The sequence below is a fragment of the Pelodiscus sinensis genome, chromosome 7, assembly GCF_049634645.1.
Source record: "Pelodiscus sinensis isolate JC-2024 chromosome 7, ASM4963464v1, whole genome shotgun sequence".
NCBI classification, from domain to species: Eukaryota; Metazoa; Chordata; order Testudines; family Trionychidae; genus Pelodiscus; species Pelodiscus sinensis.
This window is the reverse complement of record NC_134717.1, coordinates 57,550,091-57,566,943: the sequence shown is the minus strand read 5'-3', so window position 1 is coordinate 57,566,943 and position 16,853 is coordinate 57,550,091. Positions and strand designations below refer to the sequence as shown.

General features: G+C 44.7%; 1 protein-coding gene across 20 annotated transcripts in view; it reads right to left on the bottom strand.

Moving 5' to 3' along the window:
• MAP2 (microtubule associated protein 2) overlaps positions 1-16,853 on the bottom strand; it is a 336,436-nt gene that overhangs the window by 97,424 nt on the left and 222,159 nt on the right. For all 20 annotated transcript variants that reach the window (XM_075933890.1, XM_075933897.1, XM_075933901.1 and 17 more), the window contains one exon: positions 7,013-7,285. In XM_075933890.1, coding sequence (XP_075790005.1) covers positions 7,013-7,265 — 253 coding nt within the window. In that variant the 5' untranslated portion in view covers positions 7,266-7,285. The remainder of the gene's footprint in view (positions 1-7,012; positions 7,286-16,853) is intronic.

Sequence of the window (16,853 nt, the reverse complement as noted above, 5' to 3'; positions counted from 1 at the left end):
AAAGGTCTGAATGTATAGAAGGACAAACTGATTACCAGGCTGAGGCTGGTGTGCTCATCCCATGCATCCCACTGTACTCATGACACGGCAGTTCAGCCTCTAGACTCTCCTAATTAGGCCTAACAAACACAGCCACTTTTGGAAGTAGGTGTGCAGATGCCCAGGAGGCACAGCGGGGAGAGGGCGCTCTGGCTCTCTGGGAAGCTGCTGGCCTGGTCCAGCTCCCATTACAGTCAATGGAAGGTTTCCTCATTGGTTTTTAGTGGGAGCTGGCTCAGGCCTAGCCGACCAATAAGCGCTAGAAAAGATGATCCAGACTCTGAATCGCCTGACCAGCACAAGCTGAATCGCTGCAGAGCCAGCACAAGCAATTGAGCACAAGTGCTCTACCTGCCTGAGCGCAGACTCTGTTGGCAGGGCCATGTGTCCGCATTGCCCTGAGGCAGACTGCAGGGCTTATAAGGAGGGAGTGCAGGTGCCAAACAACGTGGGTTGCCAGATGGTTTAACCAAAAAAATTGAACATCCCTCCCCGCCCACCACCAAAAAAACCCAACCCAAACCACTGGGGAAAAAATTCTGTTGAGAAAAAAAAGGGGGGAGATCAAAGTTGAGCAATAAACAAACAAACAAAAAACAGCATGGCCCCTTTAAGAAATGCTTCTGAAGCTTTTTGGCCCTAACATTTTAGGTATTCGGTATTTTCTGAATTTTTTTACTGGATGGGAGGTGAAAATACTGGACTGTACAGGTCAATACCGGACACCAGGCAACCCTAGAAACACCAGAATGAGAGCAAACCCCTGCGTTTTACTTGGTTTTACTGCAGCACTATCATAGCTGACCCACAGAGGACAGTGTCCTCAAAGGCTGTGGAGACACAGCCCTCAGCAGAGCTTCCCCCAGCCCCGGCTGACCGTGGCTGTGTCGACAACCCTTTGAACCACTCCACAGCCCTGTTCATTCTCCTCAGCCAATTGGGAAGCGTACGCAGCTGCGGACAGGGTGCAGGAAACCAGTCGTGTGGCCGGAGAGCTTTGTCCGCCTGGCACTGTGTGGTGGCTCAAGTGAGTGCGAGTTTGCTCTCCCTCATCATCTCTCTTCTTGGGCCGTGACAGACTCAAAGCCAACTTTACAGGCCCAGGGCAGCCCTTCAGCACCGCTTCTTTGGAGACAGTTAATGGCTGTTTATAGAGAAGTGGATCATGGAAGAGTTTTGTAAACCTATTTCTTAACCGTCCCCTGGGGAGTTCGGCTGAACAAATCAGCAGTGAGCATGATAAAATAAACAGCTCCATCAGGCAGCATGTTAATTCAGAGGACTTGCTTCTCCCCAGGTTTCTTTTCCAGCCCTTCTCCCGTCACTGCCCTGAATTTGCTCCCCTGAGGCATTGCACACTGTCACACAGGATGTGCTGTGTCTAGCAAGGTGCTTTCATCCCTTTCTTTCTACCTCTTTTTTGTGTGTCTCCGTTTCTCTACCATTTTCTGCCTCTTCCTGGCTCCCTCACTCTGCCACTGAACTCTTTCTCTCTTTTTTACTTTCATGCCCTTTCCCTCACCTCAGCCTCTGTATCCCTCAACATCCTTTTCAGCCTCTCTGCTTGAACCCTAAATTCCTTCCCAACTCCCATTACCTCCCTAATTTCCAGTATAAGTTCTACATTTCCCATCCTACTGCCCAGGTTTTACCACTCTCTGGACCCACCCACATACGATATACCCCCACCGCAGAGACACCCGTCTATCATGTGTTCCCTTCCACACACCTCTCTAGTGGATTTATATTTTCTTGAGAGGGAGGCTGAGCTAGTCATCTCACTGCTGGGCCATGGTGTTTGCAACAATTTTTCAACAGAGTGGGGACTCTTTCAGCTCTCTCGCATTGTTAGCCAGTAATTCATCAGGTAACTACATAAGTAATGCAAACCCCCAGCCTACGTCCTATCCCTGTCTGTAAACTGGGGCTCCGCCATCTTGCCTGCCAGCACATCGGTAAGTAGGGTTGTCAGGTGTCTGGTATTCTACAGGACAGTCCGGTATTTGCGCTTTTTGTCCGGTAAAAAAAATCAGAGAATACTGGACATGTGCGATGTGCAATGATTTTTCTGATTTTTCCGGCTGCACACCGGGCAGAAGCCTGGCGTGGGCGGGGGGAGTGGCTGGAAGGCGGGGCCATGATCGGCGCTGGGAGCCTGTGATTGTGCGGAAGTCAGGGGAGACAGACTCCCAGCCACTTCCTCCACCCCCGCCAGGCTCCTGCGCAATCACAGGCTCCCAGCACCGATGGCGGCCCCGCTTCCCAGCCTGGGAGTCCCAGCTGGGAGACGGGGCCACAATCGCCGCTCTGGGCATCCCAGAATGGGGGGCTTATTATCCCGCGATCCTTTTTTTTTTTTTTGCTTGACCAAAAAATACCACGTATCCAGTATTTTTTGGGAGACCATCTGGCAACCCTATTGGTAAGTAGCCTCCCTGCCTCCTTCCCCCGCTCCCAGGCCTTAGCCACAGTGAAGGATCCAGGCTACACCGGGCAAATCTTCTAGTTAGATATGTAATGAAACAAGCGATTAACTGAGTCATTATACATAATGACACATTAAAACTTCTTATGAGAAAAGATTTTACAATGATTCCAGCTATTTTTACCTCCAATTATAAAAATTGGACAGGTTAGTCATCACAACACTGTATGTTAAAAAAGAGAAATTCAATAGCACATACATTTTAAACATACCAAACAAGGGTCTGCTGACATGTTTGTACTTATACTTTCAGGTCAGATATTTTTCATTTTTGTCCTGTACTTCTAGACAACACCAGCAGTGTTTCTTCTGGTTTATGTTATAGTGGTTGCCCCCAGGTAAAAGCTCTATAAATCTGAAGCCCCAGTTTGGTTTAATTAAGGAGTTTTGTTGGAAGGTCAGAATTCACCTCCCTGCTCTGCCATAGATTTCCTGTATGACCTGGGACAAGTCACTTAGGGTACGTCTACACTGCATGGCTATAGCTACCCTGTGTCTACACAAGCCGCCCGTTATTTCAAAATATTTTTCTAAATAACTTTGACTCCTTGTGCACTTTCTCCTCAGATGTTTAAATCCAGACCCAACTTTAGCTTCTTAGAAGAGTATTGTATTTTAGGTTTTTATTAATTATTTGTATTACAGTAGCACCTAGAAGGCCTGTCTGAGTTCAGGGCTCCATTGCGCTAGAAACGGTCGATACACATAATAACAAACAGTCACTGACTCAGAGCGCTTGCAATGTAAATTTAAGATAAGAGAGAGCGTGGGAGGGCAAACAGAGGTGCAGAGAAGTACAGCAGCCCATCCAACCTCACACAGTGGCAGAAAGAGGAATTGAATCCAAGTCTCTTTACCCCTAGTCTAATGCCCAGGCCAATGAATTATACTGCTTCACCTTCAAATGGCTTATTGGCCAATTCTTTGCCTCAGAAAAATCACCTAAATTACTAAAGGTGTTTGCTGATCTGCACTGCCAGAACTTTGCCCCATCTCATTCTCCATCTTTCTACTGTACACTTAGATTATAAGGCCTATTTTGGGTACTTATATGGCTCCCATCACTGTAGCATCTGAGTACCTCATGCTCTTCAGTGTGTTTCTTCTCATGATCCTTCCTCCCTGCACACACATACAGTGAGGCAGAACAGTGGTACTGTCCACATTATATAGATGGGGAATTGAGGCCCAGAGAGACTAAGGGTATTGTCTACACAGCACCCTAAACTGAAAATAAGATACGGAATTTGCGCTACGCAAATTGCGTATATTATTTCAAAACGATTCTGAAATACAGGCAGTCCCCGGGTTACGTACAAGATAGGGACTGTAGGTTTGTTCTTAAGTTGAATCTGTATGTAAGTTGGAACTGGCATCCAGATTCAGCCTCTGCTGAAACTGATCAGTTTCAACAGCGGCTGAATCTGGACACCAGTTCCGACTTACATACAGATTCAACTTAAGAACACCAGGCGTCCCCAAGTCAGCTGCTGCTGAAACTGATCAGCAGCTGATTCCAGGAAGCCCGGGGCAGAGCAACTCTGCCTCGGGCTTCCTGTAGTCAGCTGCTGGTCAGTTTCAGCAGCAGCTGACTTGGGGACGCCTGGGGCAGAGCAGCTCGAGTGCTGCTGGGTTGGTCCAGTAGCATGGCCGCTCCTCGGCGCTACTGGACCAACCCAGCAGCACCCCAGCTGCTCTGCCCCAGGCGTCCTGATTCAGCCGCTGCTCAAACTGATCAGAAGCAGCTGAATCAGGACTCCTGGGGCAGAGCAGCTGGGGTGCTGCTGGGTTGGTCCAGTAGCGCCAAGGAGTGGTGCTGCGGGACCAACCGGCAGTGCCCCACCTGCTCTACCACAGGCCCCGGGCTTTGCTCCATGTCTCCCTGGTCTGCTGGGGGGGGGGCACTAGCTGCGTCCCCCCCTAGCAGACCAGGGAGATGCGGAGCAAAGCGGTGGAGGACCCAGGCCGGACCGCAGCGCTTCCAGATCAGCGCCGCGATCCGGCCCGGGTCCTTCGCCACTTTGCTCAGCATCTCCCTGGTCTGCAGACCAGGGAGACGCTGAGTAAAGCGGTGGAGGACCCGGGGCCGGACCCCCGGCACTTCCAGATCAGCACTTTCAGATCAGCGCCGCGGGTCCGGCCCGGGTCCTCCGCCGCTTTGCTCCCCGTCTCCCTGGTCTGCTGGCTCCCCCAACAGACCAGGGAGACGGGGAGCAGCTTTTCTCGCCCCGGAGGAGGCGGGCGGCGGGACCAGGTGTCCCGCCGCTCCAGTCCTCCGGGGCGAGAAAATCTCCGTTCGTAACTGCGGATCCGACATAAGTCGGATCCGTGTAACTCGGGGACTGCCTGTAGCTTATTTTGAAATCTGGCACATATACACAGCCCCAAATGTCGAAATAATGTGCTATTTCAAGCCATCCCTTAACTCCTGGGCAACGAGGTTTACCGGGATGGCAAAATAGCGCGACCGTTATTTCGAAAAATATTTTGAAATAACAGGCGGCTTGTGTAGACGCAGGGTAGCTATAGCCGTGCAGTGTAGATGTACCCTAAGTGACTTGCCCCAGGACATACAGGAAATCTATGGCAGAGTAGGGAAGTGAATTCTGACCTCCCGACAAAACATAAGACTGAGGGAACCTTTGAAAACAGCCTCTGAATAGATATAATGTTGTTATAAGGGGCTGGTGATTAATTGTTCTCCATGTTCACCAAGGGCAGGACATAAATTACTCAGTTTAACTTGCAGCAAGATAGATTTAGGTTAGATATTAGAAAAAACTATCCTACTATTAGGCTGGCTTAGCACTGACCTAGGCTTTCAAAGGAGGCTGTGGAATTCCACCATTAAAGGTTTTTAAGAGCAGGTTAGATGAACACCTGTCAGGGATCATCTTCCTGCCTCATTGCATGGGGCTGGCTTCCAGCCCTACATTTTTATAATTCTATGTCTCAGGATGGATCTGTAACCACTGGACCATCCTTCCTCTCCTACTTAGAAAGTGCCTATCATACAATATAATAATACATAATGAGCTGAGAATGTGGCCATTTGTGGTTCAGTACAGAAAGAAGTTGTATGATTGGGAAGAAAAAGGGATCGTTCTACTCGAAGGACAACCGAGAACATGCCTGCACTAGTGCTCAAACATTGGGTTTGCTTTATTTCTGGGCTCTTGAATTGTTGCTATCCACAAGAATAATCTTTCAACATTACATAGACCTGTCATTTCCAGCACACTCTCTTATGAAACTACAGGGCCACAGATTTAGAACTGTCCAATTGCTGAGAAATTAAGGGTGGTATAAAGTACTGCCAATGGCCAGTAAATAGTGCTAAAATAATTCTCCTTGCATGCATGAATGCATGCATCTAGAGCAGCAATGTCTGTAAGAGAGAGAAATTCCCCTTGCATTGTGCTCTGGGGTCTTAAATTGAGAGTTTTGCAAAGGAAAGTGTGACCATTACTTCTAAAATAAGAATCTCGTCCTTCATATTTCATTAATTTAGACATAAGAAGTTTTTTTTCCCCATCAGGCCAGATCCTAAAGTTTTATTCAGTTTATACACTGATGAAGCTCCCAATGTTTGCAAAGGGATATATGCCTATATAAAGTTACAAAAACCTCACAGAAGGACAGAATATGGCATATTTAGGGTATGTTTACATTTGCACTTGATCGACAAAACTTTTGGTGTTCACAGGTGCTTAACACACCCTGCTCACGTGAACAATGGAATTTTGCTGTGGCAAGCGAAAGTATAAATGCTGCAAAATCCCGTTATGGGGGGGTGGATGTATTTTGTTGGCAAAAGTGCAGACAAACAGCATTCACACAAGCTGACTTTTAGCGACAAAGCAGCGTCAGCTTTGTAAGCTCTGTTGCTAACATCTGCACAGTGTAGACCTACTCGTATGCATGGGAGTAATGCCTTTCCCCATGAGTGATCCCACGGATTTCAATGAGATACTACTCAGTGGAATATGGTAGAATCTGGCCCTGAGAAAAGACTTCGGGATTTGTCCTAGCAAAAGAAAAAGGGCTTTCCTTTTCTGATTGCTTCATGATATCGCAACAGGCCTGACTCTCATCTCCCCTCCCTCTGAATTTCCACCGAGCTCCTTGCGGAGCTGAATGTCACCAGTCAGAAACCAGGCTCAATATCAGATGTTATTTAAAGCTTACATTAGCATATTGCCAGCTGGCCTGAAGCAGGAACAGGGCCCCGCTGTGGGGAGCATGGTACCTACACAGATGAAGATATGGTCCTTGCCATATAGGGTTAGGACATAAGTTACTTGTTTGCAGTGGAACCACTGAAAGGATAGCCCAGGAAGTACTTAAAAGCCGACACCGGGGCTTTGCTCTTTGAGCGCTAGTACCGCACATGTGTGACAATGCAAGGTGCTCACCCGCAGACCCCAAGGACTTCAAAGCAAGACATTAAGGGGAAGGGGAGGGTGGTCCGGAGTGCGGCGTTATCACCTGCTGTTTCTCTATCTCCTGTGGACAGCTCGCCATTGATCCCATTCTCTTTGGTTCTAGAGTACGTGCCCTGTTGCCCATATCCTGCTTCCTCGTCCTCTCTGTAGGGAAATCCATTGGCACTTCTGACCAGTCCAGCACCTGCGCCAGCTTGCTCCTTAATTTCAGGAGAATGCGGGTGTGACGATGCCTCCGTTAGCTGACTTGAAGTCCAGTGCGGTGCCTTGGCTTCATCTTTCCTGTTATCGGCCATCTTCCCTTTTTGTCTCTCTCCTGTAACGACAGCCGGTAAGATCAATCAGCCGCGATCAAGGGATGGTTTCCCGGGCTCGCGCTTCACAACTCTAGCACAGCACATATGTATTTCCCAACCACATTGCCAAGGGATCCCAGATCACAGCCAGGAAAAGGGTCTAAAAGCAAATCAAAGTTCACGCAGCACGAACTTAAAAAAAAAATCTTTACATTTATCAGACAGATTCAGATTGACTTCAATAGATTACACGGATTTCTGCCACTCCTTTCTTGATGGCAGATCTTTCAAGTTTTTGTTGCAGTGATTTATTTTAGAAATTGGACACAAATAATGGCAAATGAATCATTCCTCGTGGAAACAATGACATCACCTGGTGATGAAGGAGGAGAATGTGATAGTGACTCTTCAGCTACAGTTATTATTAATTATTAGTGGTAATGCAGTACCACTTAGCAGCTCCCGTCATGAACCAAACAAAAAGATGCCCCCTCACGCCAAAGGGATGATACTATACTGATAGACACGGTAGAAACAATATTTGTGAATATTCATTTGGATTCTGAACCTATGTTTGTTTTTACCACATTTAGATCCTTTCTTAGTCACGATTTGCAAACATCCCCCCCCCCTTTTTTTTTTCTTTTTTTGTTCACATAAATGTTTTGGGAATAGTTACTCTTCATGCAGCCCAATTGGAAATAAGGGTATTTATGCATGAACACCAATAATATATCGCTATTTCTCATCTGCTATTCTCCTATTCAAAGTGTGTTAGTTCATCCCATCTGGAATGGGAAAGCACCATGGGACTTTGGCTTTGTCTCACTGCACAAAAAAGTGGGATTTTGTATCAAGAGTTAGAGGTCTTAATGGACAGTCCTAGTAGAGACAAGGTATTGTAGTTTTTACTAAGGAGGACATAGGGTTGATCTTGATTAATTAACTAGCTATGTAAAAGCTAAACATTACTTATACCTTGTTTCTTCGTTTAAAAAAAAGTGTTTCTAGCATCAGTTAAGACAAAGACAGAGTTGGCCAATCACAAAGAGCAAACAGTCTAAGAAAGGAGTTTGTGAACAACTGGAAATTCCTTGTTAAAACTATTCTGTAGATAATTAGGATAAACAATGCGTTCACAGATATCAGGATCAGTTTGCACCTGGCTTTCAAACAGAACAAAAGGCGAAATGTATCTGATAATGTATACACAACAAATAATTTCAACCACTATTCATACACTGGCACTCTGAGTTATTAATTTTTCTTTTAATGAAAAATCATGTTGAAATAAGGATATTAGTGTTCATTTACAACAACAAAAAATCAGTCACTAGTTTTAAACCCCATATAAAAGTGACTAATGTGTATACTCACCTGCAGAAATGTAACACCATACATTAGGTACTAGATAGCATATGTCAGCGGGGAACATTGATTCAGTAAAGACCTATAATATTTTCGCTTTGCTGTAGTGAAAATGGGAAGCTTAGGAAAAAACACATGGTGCATTTCAGATAAACAAAGGGACTTATGCAGCATAGTCAGCACAGAAATATGATATTGTTTTATATTAAATAGAACTTGCCCTATGCTTTCTCGCAGAGCCAATGCTAGGCCTAAGCGGACTAAGCATTTTAGGGGAGCCCCCTATTTGCTTTGTATTATTATTATTTTCATAAGAACTTGGCTGTTTCACTACTTTCTCCTTCTCCTTTATTCTTTATTGTAAGTCACACCAAATTAGGTTTCTTGTTGAAGAGATTTCAGCTCACACGACGAGTGCCACAAAGCCATGATGCAGTCATCACAAGTTAAGCAGCACCCTGGAAAATGTTATTGGTGGCATTAACAAAGAGAACATACAAGCAGGAGCCCTTCTGTATTTGAGACAGTCCTCTGCCTTTAATTCTTTTCACAATATGAAATTACAAACATTTTGTGATCAAAGCTCTTTCCAGAAATATGAGCATATAAGGCAAAGTCTTCCCTGTGGAGATAACACATTAACATGCGGCAAAAATCAATGGAGTTCAGTAAGGAGGGTCATGTATCTGAGGGCAGCATGTAGCCTGTTCTGTTAAAAAATACAAACTCAGCTGTGCTCCTTTATTAAAATGAATAAAAGCTAACAGAAATATTGACTCAAAGATTTCATCCATCCATCCATGGTACTTAGGGGAAGATCCAAAGCCCTTTGGGGTTAATGAGAGTCTTTCCATTGAATTCAAAGAGCTTTGGATCTGACCTATGTATCACATTCTACTCCAAGAGGTTATTGTCTAGAAAAGTGAACATAATATCAAGAATCATCATGTCAAGAAAGGGTTTACACAATAGCAAATACAGGGGAAGAGTTTCTGACCATCATTTTAATAAAGGTAACGGTTACAGTCGCAATTCTAATGCTATTCTCTCCGAGTGTCCTTTCCCCTTCAAGTTTTACACAGTTTTCATTCCCTTCAGTTTCTGTGGGAAGGGTATTTGCATTCTTATCCGTGCTACAGAGAGTCCTCTCTGAAAGTAACAGAAGTGCTTTCATCTTTACAAGTAAATACAGTGGGTGGGTTTCAATGGGAATTATCTGTATCTGGGGGCAGAACTTGGCTCAGTGTGCATAATAGATGGTTAGAGAGTGAAACATGGATGAATTCATTCTAGACTCTGTTATTCATAAAGTGCTCTTACAGTTTATAATGCTAGTAGAAACACTGGGAGTGAGTCACAATACTTCTTTGTATTCACTTCAGGGATGACTACAACCCTCAATGTACAAAATGCATCCCTTATACAAATGGATAGACTCAGAGCGCAGGAGGCATCTTGTCGTGCCCACGTGCACTTTTTATCGTGCTATGTTTTTGCTATTGAATTGATTTAATTCGATAGCAAATTAATTAATCAATGAGTTAATTCAATTAGTAACACAGGAAAAATGCAAAGCGGTTAATCATGGTGGCAGTGTTTAAATAATTTTCTGTAAATATATGAAAAGAATAAAAGGGACCATCAATCATATAGTTAAAACACATCATTAGTAGAGATTTTTAAAGGCAGTTTGCCTTTTCCACTATAGTTTTCTGTTGCCTTTCTGAACTCCTATGAAAGCATGTGAAAATTACAAAACCAGACAGCGCATCCCTTGAAATGTCGTTTCCATGGTTAAAATGAATTGTGACATTTATCACCCCTCACTGTTCTCTGATTCCCATGTTAGCTAATTAGGAAGTACAATCTTAAGGGCATATTCTCTCCCTTCTTTGTGCAAGTGCCCAGGTCTGGCCGGGTTAGGAGAGGAGACTCAGAGGCCTCCCACCAGCGCTCCCTGGGCCTGGCGATGCGGGGAGAGTCCAGGGCTGTGTTGCCCGGCCCTGATGGTGCCCCAGGGGAGGAATGTGGTAGTGGGGTTTCCACACACACACACCCTGGGCAAGTACAGGGGGCGACGGCCAGAGGTGAAGGGTTTTGGGTATGGGGGCCACTTACCTGGGCCGGTGGTCAGCAAGATGATGAGCCCCATCCCCGTCTGGCCATTCCCTTCCTGATATGGCTGCCCCAAGTAGTATCTCAGCAGCGTAACTATCCCTGCCCCTTGCTACCCCCAGAGGTGACTATCGCATCCCTCTGATCAGTCCCCTCCCTTGTCATGTTACAGAAAACAATCAGATTCCAGGCACCTCCCATTCTCCTGCCACAACCAAATCCTTGCCTTGCTTTAAGTTAGGAGAAGAGGAATCTACATACCAAATTTGAGGGTCCTAGCTGTTACTGTTTAGGAGGAAAAACTACAGCTCATCCTCGCTAAAAGTCCAAGATACGTTCCAAAAAATTTGGACTTATAGTGAAACAACTTAAAGTGGGGAATTTTTTTTCCCACAGCTGACTTCCAGTTGCATAATTTTTTTGCGTGCGACTTAAGAGTGGGGAATGGGAGGACTTATAACGCATCAGTTCCTACGAACGTTGACTTTAGTGCGGAACAGATGTATACCGGGGCGACATAACAGGGACGCCCTGTATTTCCCTAGGAGGGTGGTGAGGCACTGGGATGGGTTCCCTAGGGAGGGGGTGGAATCTCCATCCCTAGAGGTTTTTAAGTCCCTGGCTGGGATGATTTAGTTGGGGTTGGTCCTGCTTTGGGCAGGGGGGGTTTATGATTCCATGAATGTAGTGATAGTGGGAGAGTCTGTATTGACAGAATTAGCTATACAAGCCCTCTGCTTACCTACAGAATAGCCATCCGGGAGAGGAGTCAGTGGTGAAGTAGCAATGACACTGGACTGAGACATGAGAGCGCTCAGTTCACATCCCTGCTCAGTCACATTCCCCGTCCTGGGACCAAGCACTTTATTGCTCTGTGACTCAATTCTCCAGTCTTAGAATGGAGGTAATTTCATGCCCTTTCTCTCTCTCGTCTATTTAAAAGGTAAGCTCTCGAGGACAAGGATTCTCTTGTGCTAGTGTATGTACAGCACTTAGCCCAGTGGGGCCCTATCTCACCGGGACTCTCTGGGCACTACTATATTACATCTACATGACCTGGAATAGGTATAGCCCTATCAAAACATTGCTCTGAACCCTTGTACCTTTAACAATACAAGGTAATGAAACCACACTGTGCAAAGCCAGAAATAACTCTGGGGTTAATTCTTTCTGATGTTAACTCTCCTGCAATGTGTTCTGTGATCACATTTCTAAAATTTTTTTCAAATATGAGATTTCTCAAAAGCACACGGAATTAGCCCAACACTGCTCATGATCCAGAAGAAGCAAGTTAATTAACAAAATTACCAGTTGATTGTAAAGTTAGAGGATGCCTCGACTCTATGAAGAAATATGTTTCAGGGTAGACTTATTCATTGCTCAGTCATAATCATCTCAAGTATCACAGGAACAAACTAACTCCCATAGTCACATACACCATACTTTTTTCTCCTCACTGTTCAAACTGCTAATTTGCAATTAGTTCTCTCTTTCTTTACAATAACTGCAAGATTATGTACCTAAATATAATTTCTTATTTGTAAAACCTGCACAGAATGTTTATGTTAGTCACATTTATGATCATTTCTTTGAGAGTTTTGTCCAAATAAATTGTAAATGTTAGCCAATTGCTGTGAATTTCTCATAGACTATTTTGCGTTTCAAATATTCTCTATTTTCACTGTTCCTCTGTCTACAAAATAGATGGAAAAACCCCACGAAGGAGCTTGAATTGTTAGCTGAAGAAAAGAACTTCACTATGAGTATTTGCGGCAATCTGTATCCTTATCCGAGCTGAAAACCAAGAATGGCTTAATTCTCCCAGGTGGTTTATGAGACCTATAAATTGGCATTGCAGTGAGCAATTAGGAAGGCAAGCAAATTGCTGCTCATTTTCTAGTATCCCCTTAGTGCATCTTAAGCTTTAAAACCTTCCCTACGTTTGCTATCTTCTGGTCTAGAAAGCAGTGCATGAAGAGAGGAAGAAGATGCAGGAAGGGGTGTCACATGCATCTTTCTAGCTATGTTGTCTGCATATCCATGGACTAGGGGTGTGGGAATTGTTATACTCTTCTGGCTTGGAGTCAGACTTTTACCTTTTAAAAAGAAAGAAATAGTTAATATAAGCCAAAGGAAAACCAATCACACTGCTTAAAAAAAAAAGTCTGATTAAATGGGTTTTGGACATACCCGTTCACTCTTGGTTGATCTTTTGCTGAGCTGGAGAATTTAATTACTGTGCAGTGTGTTTGCTCTACTTCCCATAATCTACTGTTTTCCATGTGCTTAGTTAGAAACAATCAGAGCTCTTCTTTTAGCCTAGATATTCTGCCTTTCCATCAAGTACGAAGGGCTGAATCCAAAGTCCACTGAAGCCCAAATAAAGATTCTTACTGAGCATTGGGTGAGGCCCAAACGGAGTCTACAGACAAGAACAACAATGGAAACCAGGAAACCAAAAATTATAATCTAGGCAAATTGTCAAAGATTCCTCCTGAATCACAAACTTAAAGGCACAAAATTGGAGATCTTATTTGATTTTTCCCATTACAGACGATCCTTCAAATCTAAGGACTAGGGGTTACTAAATAAAATTAATAAGTAGCAGGTTTAAAACAAACAAAAGGAAGTTTTTCTTCACGCAGCAAGCAGTCAACCTGTGGAACTCCTTGCCAGAGGATGTTGTGAAGACCAGGATTTTAACAGGGTTCAAAAAAGAGCTACATAAATTCATGGAGGTTAGATTCATCAATACTTGTGAGTCAGGATGGGTAGGAATGATGTCCCTAGCCTCTGTTTGTCAGAGGCTGGAAATGGATGACAGGAGAGGAATCACTTGATGATCACCTGCTCTGTTCACTCCCTCTGGGCATCTGGCATTTGCTACTGTCAGAAGACAGGATATTGAGCTAGATGAACCTCTGGTCTGACCCAGTATGGCCGTTCTTATTACGAGGGGCCTTATTCTGATTTCACACTAGTTTTACAACACGGTAATTCCATTAACATCAGTGGAGTTGCTATCGATTAACTGTGGTATAAAAGCAGAATCTGGCTCTTTGATTCTTGGAGTCTGTGATTCACCATTTATGCTGCCAGTAGTGCAAACAGGAATCAGAACTGCACGTATGCATGGCTTGCCTACTTATTGTTGATGGTGGAAATATCAGGTGTAATGAGCGAGCACCTTCCATAGAGATTTGCTTGCTCAAAAAGTGGAGCCCATAAAAACTACAAATTCTAAGTGATTCAGGAATTATTAAAGTAAGAACTCCGGACAGGGTGTTGACATAGACTGATATTATCTGGAATATCCTTTCCAGATGATCTCTAAGAGTCAGTTCTTGGTGGTAACTGCAACCCTTCAATAGCAGCCTGACCCTCTTTTGAAATACCGGATGACTGCAACCAAACTGTTCTTCCCGTGTGACGGTAGTGGGCTGGCAGTTCCAGAGGCATCCAGTGAGGCCCTTAACTGGCCTTCTGAAGCCATGGCCTGCAATGCATTGCTGGTCTCTTGAGGAACTTCTCAGCCCATTGTACAACCTCATCCCGCTGCATAAAATCATCCTAAGCCAACAAAGTGCGATAATTGACCCTACAAAAAACCACAACGTAGCAGTTTCTCACCAGCAGATTCACCTGCCATCCAAATGGAAGAGGTTGAGGTTCCACAGAGGCTAACAGGGCCACATCTGTGCCCCATAAGAGAATGGCCAAATGATACCATGAAGACAGGAACCAGGGAGAGCGAAGCGTGAGGTCTATAGGAATAGGAACTTCCTTCAGGGACACACTCAAGGATTAGTCTAGGTGAAGGTGGTGACCTCCTAGAAGAACTCTTATTACCATAGAGAGATGAGGATGTCAATACCCAAAATTCCTATGACTAAGAAGTACATCTCTGAGATATCGGACAAAAGAACCTCGGATTTTACATGAGAGGTAGCCACCAGTCTTGTCCAGGTTAGACAGATATTTTCTTCTGCAATTCTGTGGATTCCCATGCCCGGCAGCGTCCTGGATAGAGCAAACAAAGGAGAGGTATCTGACAATGGGGACTCTGGTTCCAGAGTAAGTGTAAGCCTTGTAGGACATACCAAAAAGGTCTTAGCAGAGAAAAGTGGCAATTCAAACCATGATGACCAGCACCGATTCTAGAGTCCCAGAAAAAGACAAGCCCAGATGCAGCGCTGACAGCTATAGGGTATATAGTACCAATGCAGTACCAGTACAGTGATGCTGCCCACCAAAGTTTCAGAATGCAGTACCACCTCTGAGGAACACAATATCACCATTTCAGAAGACTCGTGGAACTAATGCTATTTCAAAGGAGACTGTCATCATAACAACTCTCAGCCTTCTTCTTGGTCACTACTGGGGAGGGTGATCAGTGCTGAGCCCTTCCTGGAAATCTTTATTTTTTTCCCCTGCCTTGGGCAGGTGGGGCCACTGACTGACTGGGAGAAAGCTGATGAGAAGGGTTTGCTAACAGCATGAGGTCTCTCACAGCAGGGGTTTTCAAACTATTTTCCTCATGACCCAATTGAAGAAAATTGTCGATGCCCATGACCCAGAAGCGGCCAGCAGCAGGTCCGGCTACTAGGTGGAAGCATTCAAGCAGCTCTGTGCGCTGCTCTCACCCGCAGGCACTGCCCCCAGCTCCCATTGGCTGGGAACTGGCCAACAGCAGTGCAGAGCTGGTCCTTGAGGTATGGACAGCTGGACCTGCTGTTGGCCGCTTCTGAGGTGCAGTGTGGTGCACGGACAAGCAGGAAGCCTGCCTTAGCACTTGCAGTGGTCACCTGGTCACCCTTGAGCAAGGCGACCCAGTGTCTTGGAATTCCATAATGCAGCATTGGGTCGCAACCCGGAGTTTGAAAACCCCTAGATTCATACCAGATATAGATCTGGCCATACATGCACACGTCCAAACAATTTCAAACAAAAGACTCAGTCTAGGTTGGTTTCAAATTCAGGGAAAGATTCGTAGGTTAGTTCTTAGTTAATATGAACTTGCTCATCATCCTTGCTACAACATCTGAATTCCAATAGTGACTCAGACCTCCAGGGATGCATCAAGACGCCGCTTTGTGTTAGGGACTGCACAAACACAAGAACAAGGTTACTTATTATTAACTGAAATGGGAGAGGAGCTTTCTTTACCAATTTGCTACCTAGTCCTGCTCAGCCAGAAAGTGACTAGAAGCCCAGAAGAGAACTTTCCTATTAGAAATACACTAGCATTCTTTGTGTAACTCCCCACGGCCAGCTTGCCTGTCTTTAATTTTACTGGAATAATCTAACTGGAAATTAAATCTTTCTACATAGTACATTTTGGTTCTTGCACAGGATGAATAAATGGAGATTTTCAAATCTGCATTAAAGTCTTAGTTAAATATGCATCTGTCCTGATGACTTAGTCCTTATTTGCATTTTTATGGTCTGGCTATTTTTCACTACTAATGTAATTATAAAGGATTCCTGCCCCCACATTCAAAAAACAGGAAAGTACAAGAAAAACCCCTTCACTTAAGCAGATTTACCAGTTTCCGGAAAGAAAGATCCAAATAGTTCAATTGGGGTATGTCTAGACTGTGGCGCTATTTCAGGACATTTCCAGTATCCCAAAATAGCCACATGACGTCTTTAAATGCTCCCACTATTTCCCGAAATAACAGGCGTGCTATTCTGGCATCCCTGTAACCTTCGTTCCATGAGGGTTAAGGGATTTGTCAGAATAGTGCCTTATTTTGAAATTTGGCGCTGTCTACACAGTACCAAATTTCAAAATAAGCTCTTTCGACCTAGACTCAGAAGAAGCTATGCCATTTGCGTAGCGCAAATTGTGTCGCTTATTCCGACAGAAGGGTGCTGTCTAGACGCACTCTTACAGAGCATGTTGCCACGCCATTTGTGCCCTGTGGTTTTCCACAAGGCCACTGTAGAACATTGGCAAGGAGAAACTCTACTTTCCATTACAATGTCACACAAGTACAGTATCCTTGAGAGTGGGATTTGCAAGATAAAAGAAAACAACCTGCATCTTTACTGCCCTTGAAATTGGGGATGGTCAATTAACCAATAAGCCAAAGCTTAGAGGTT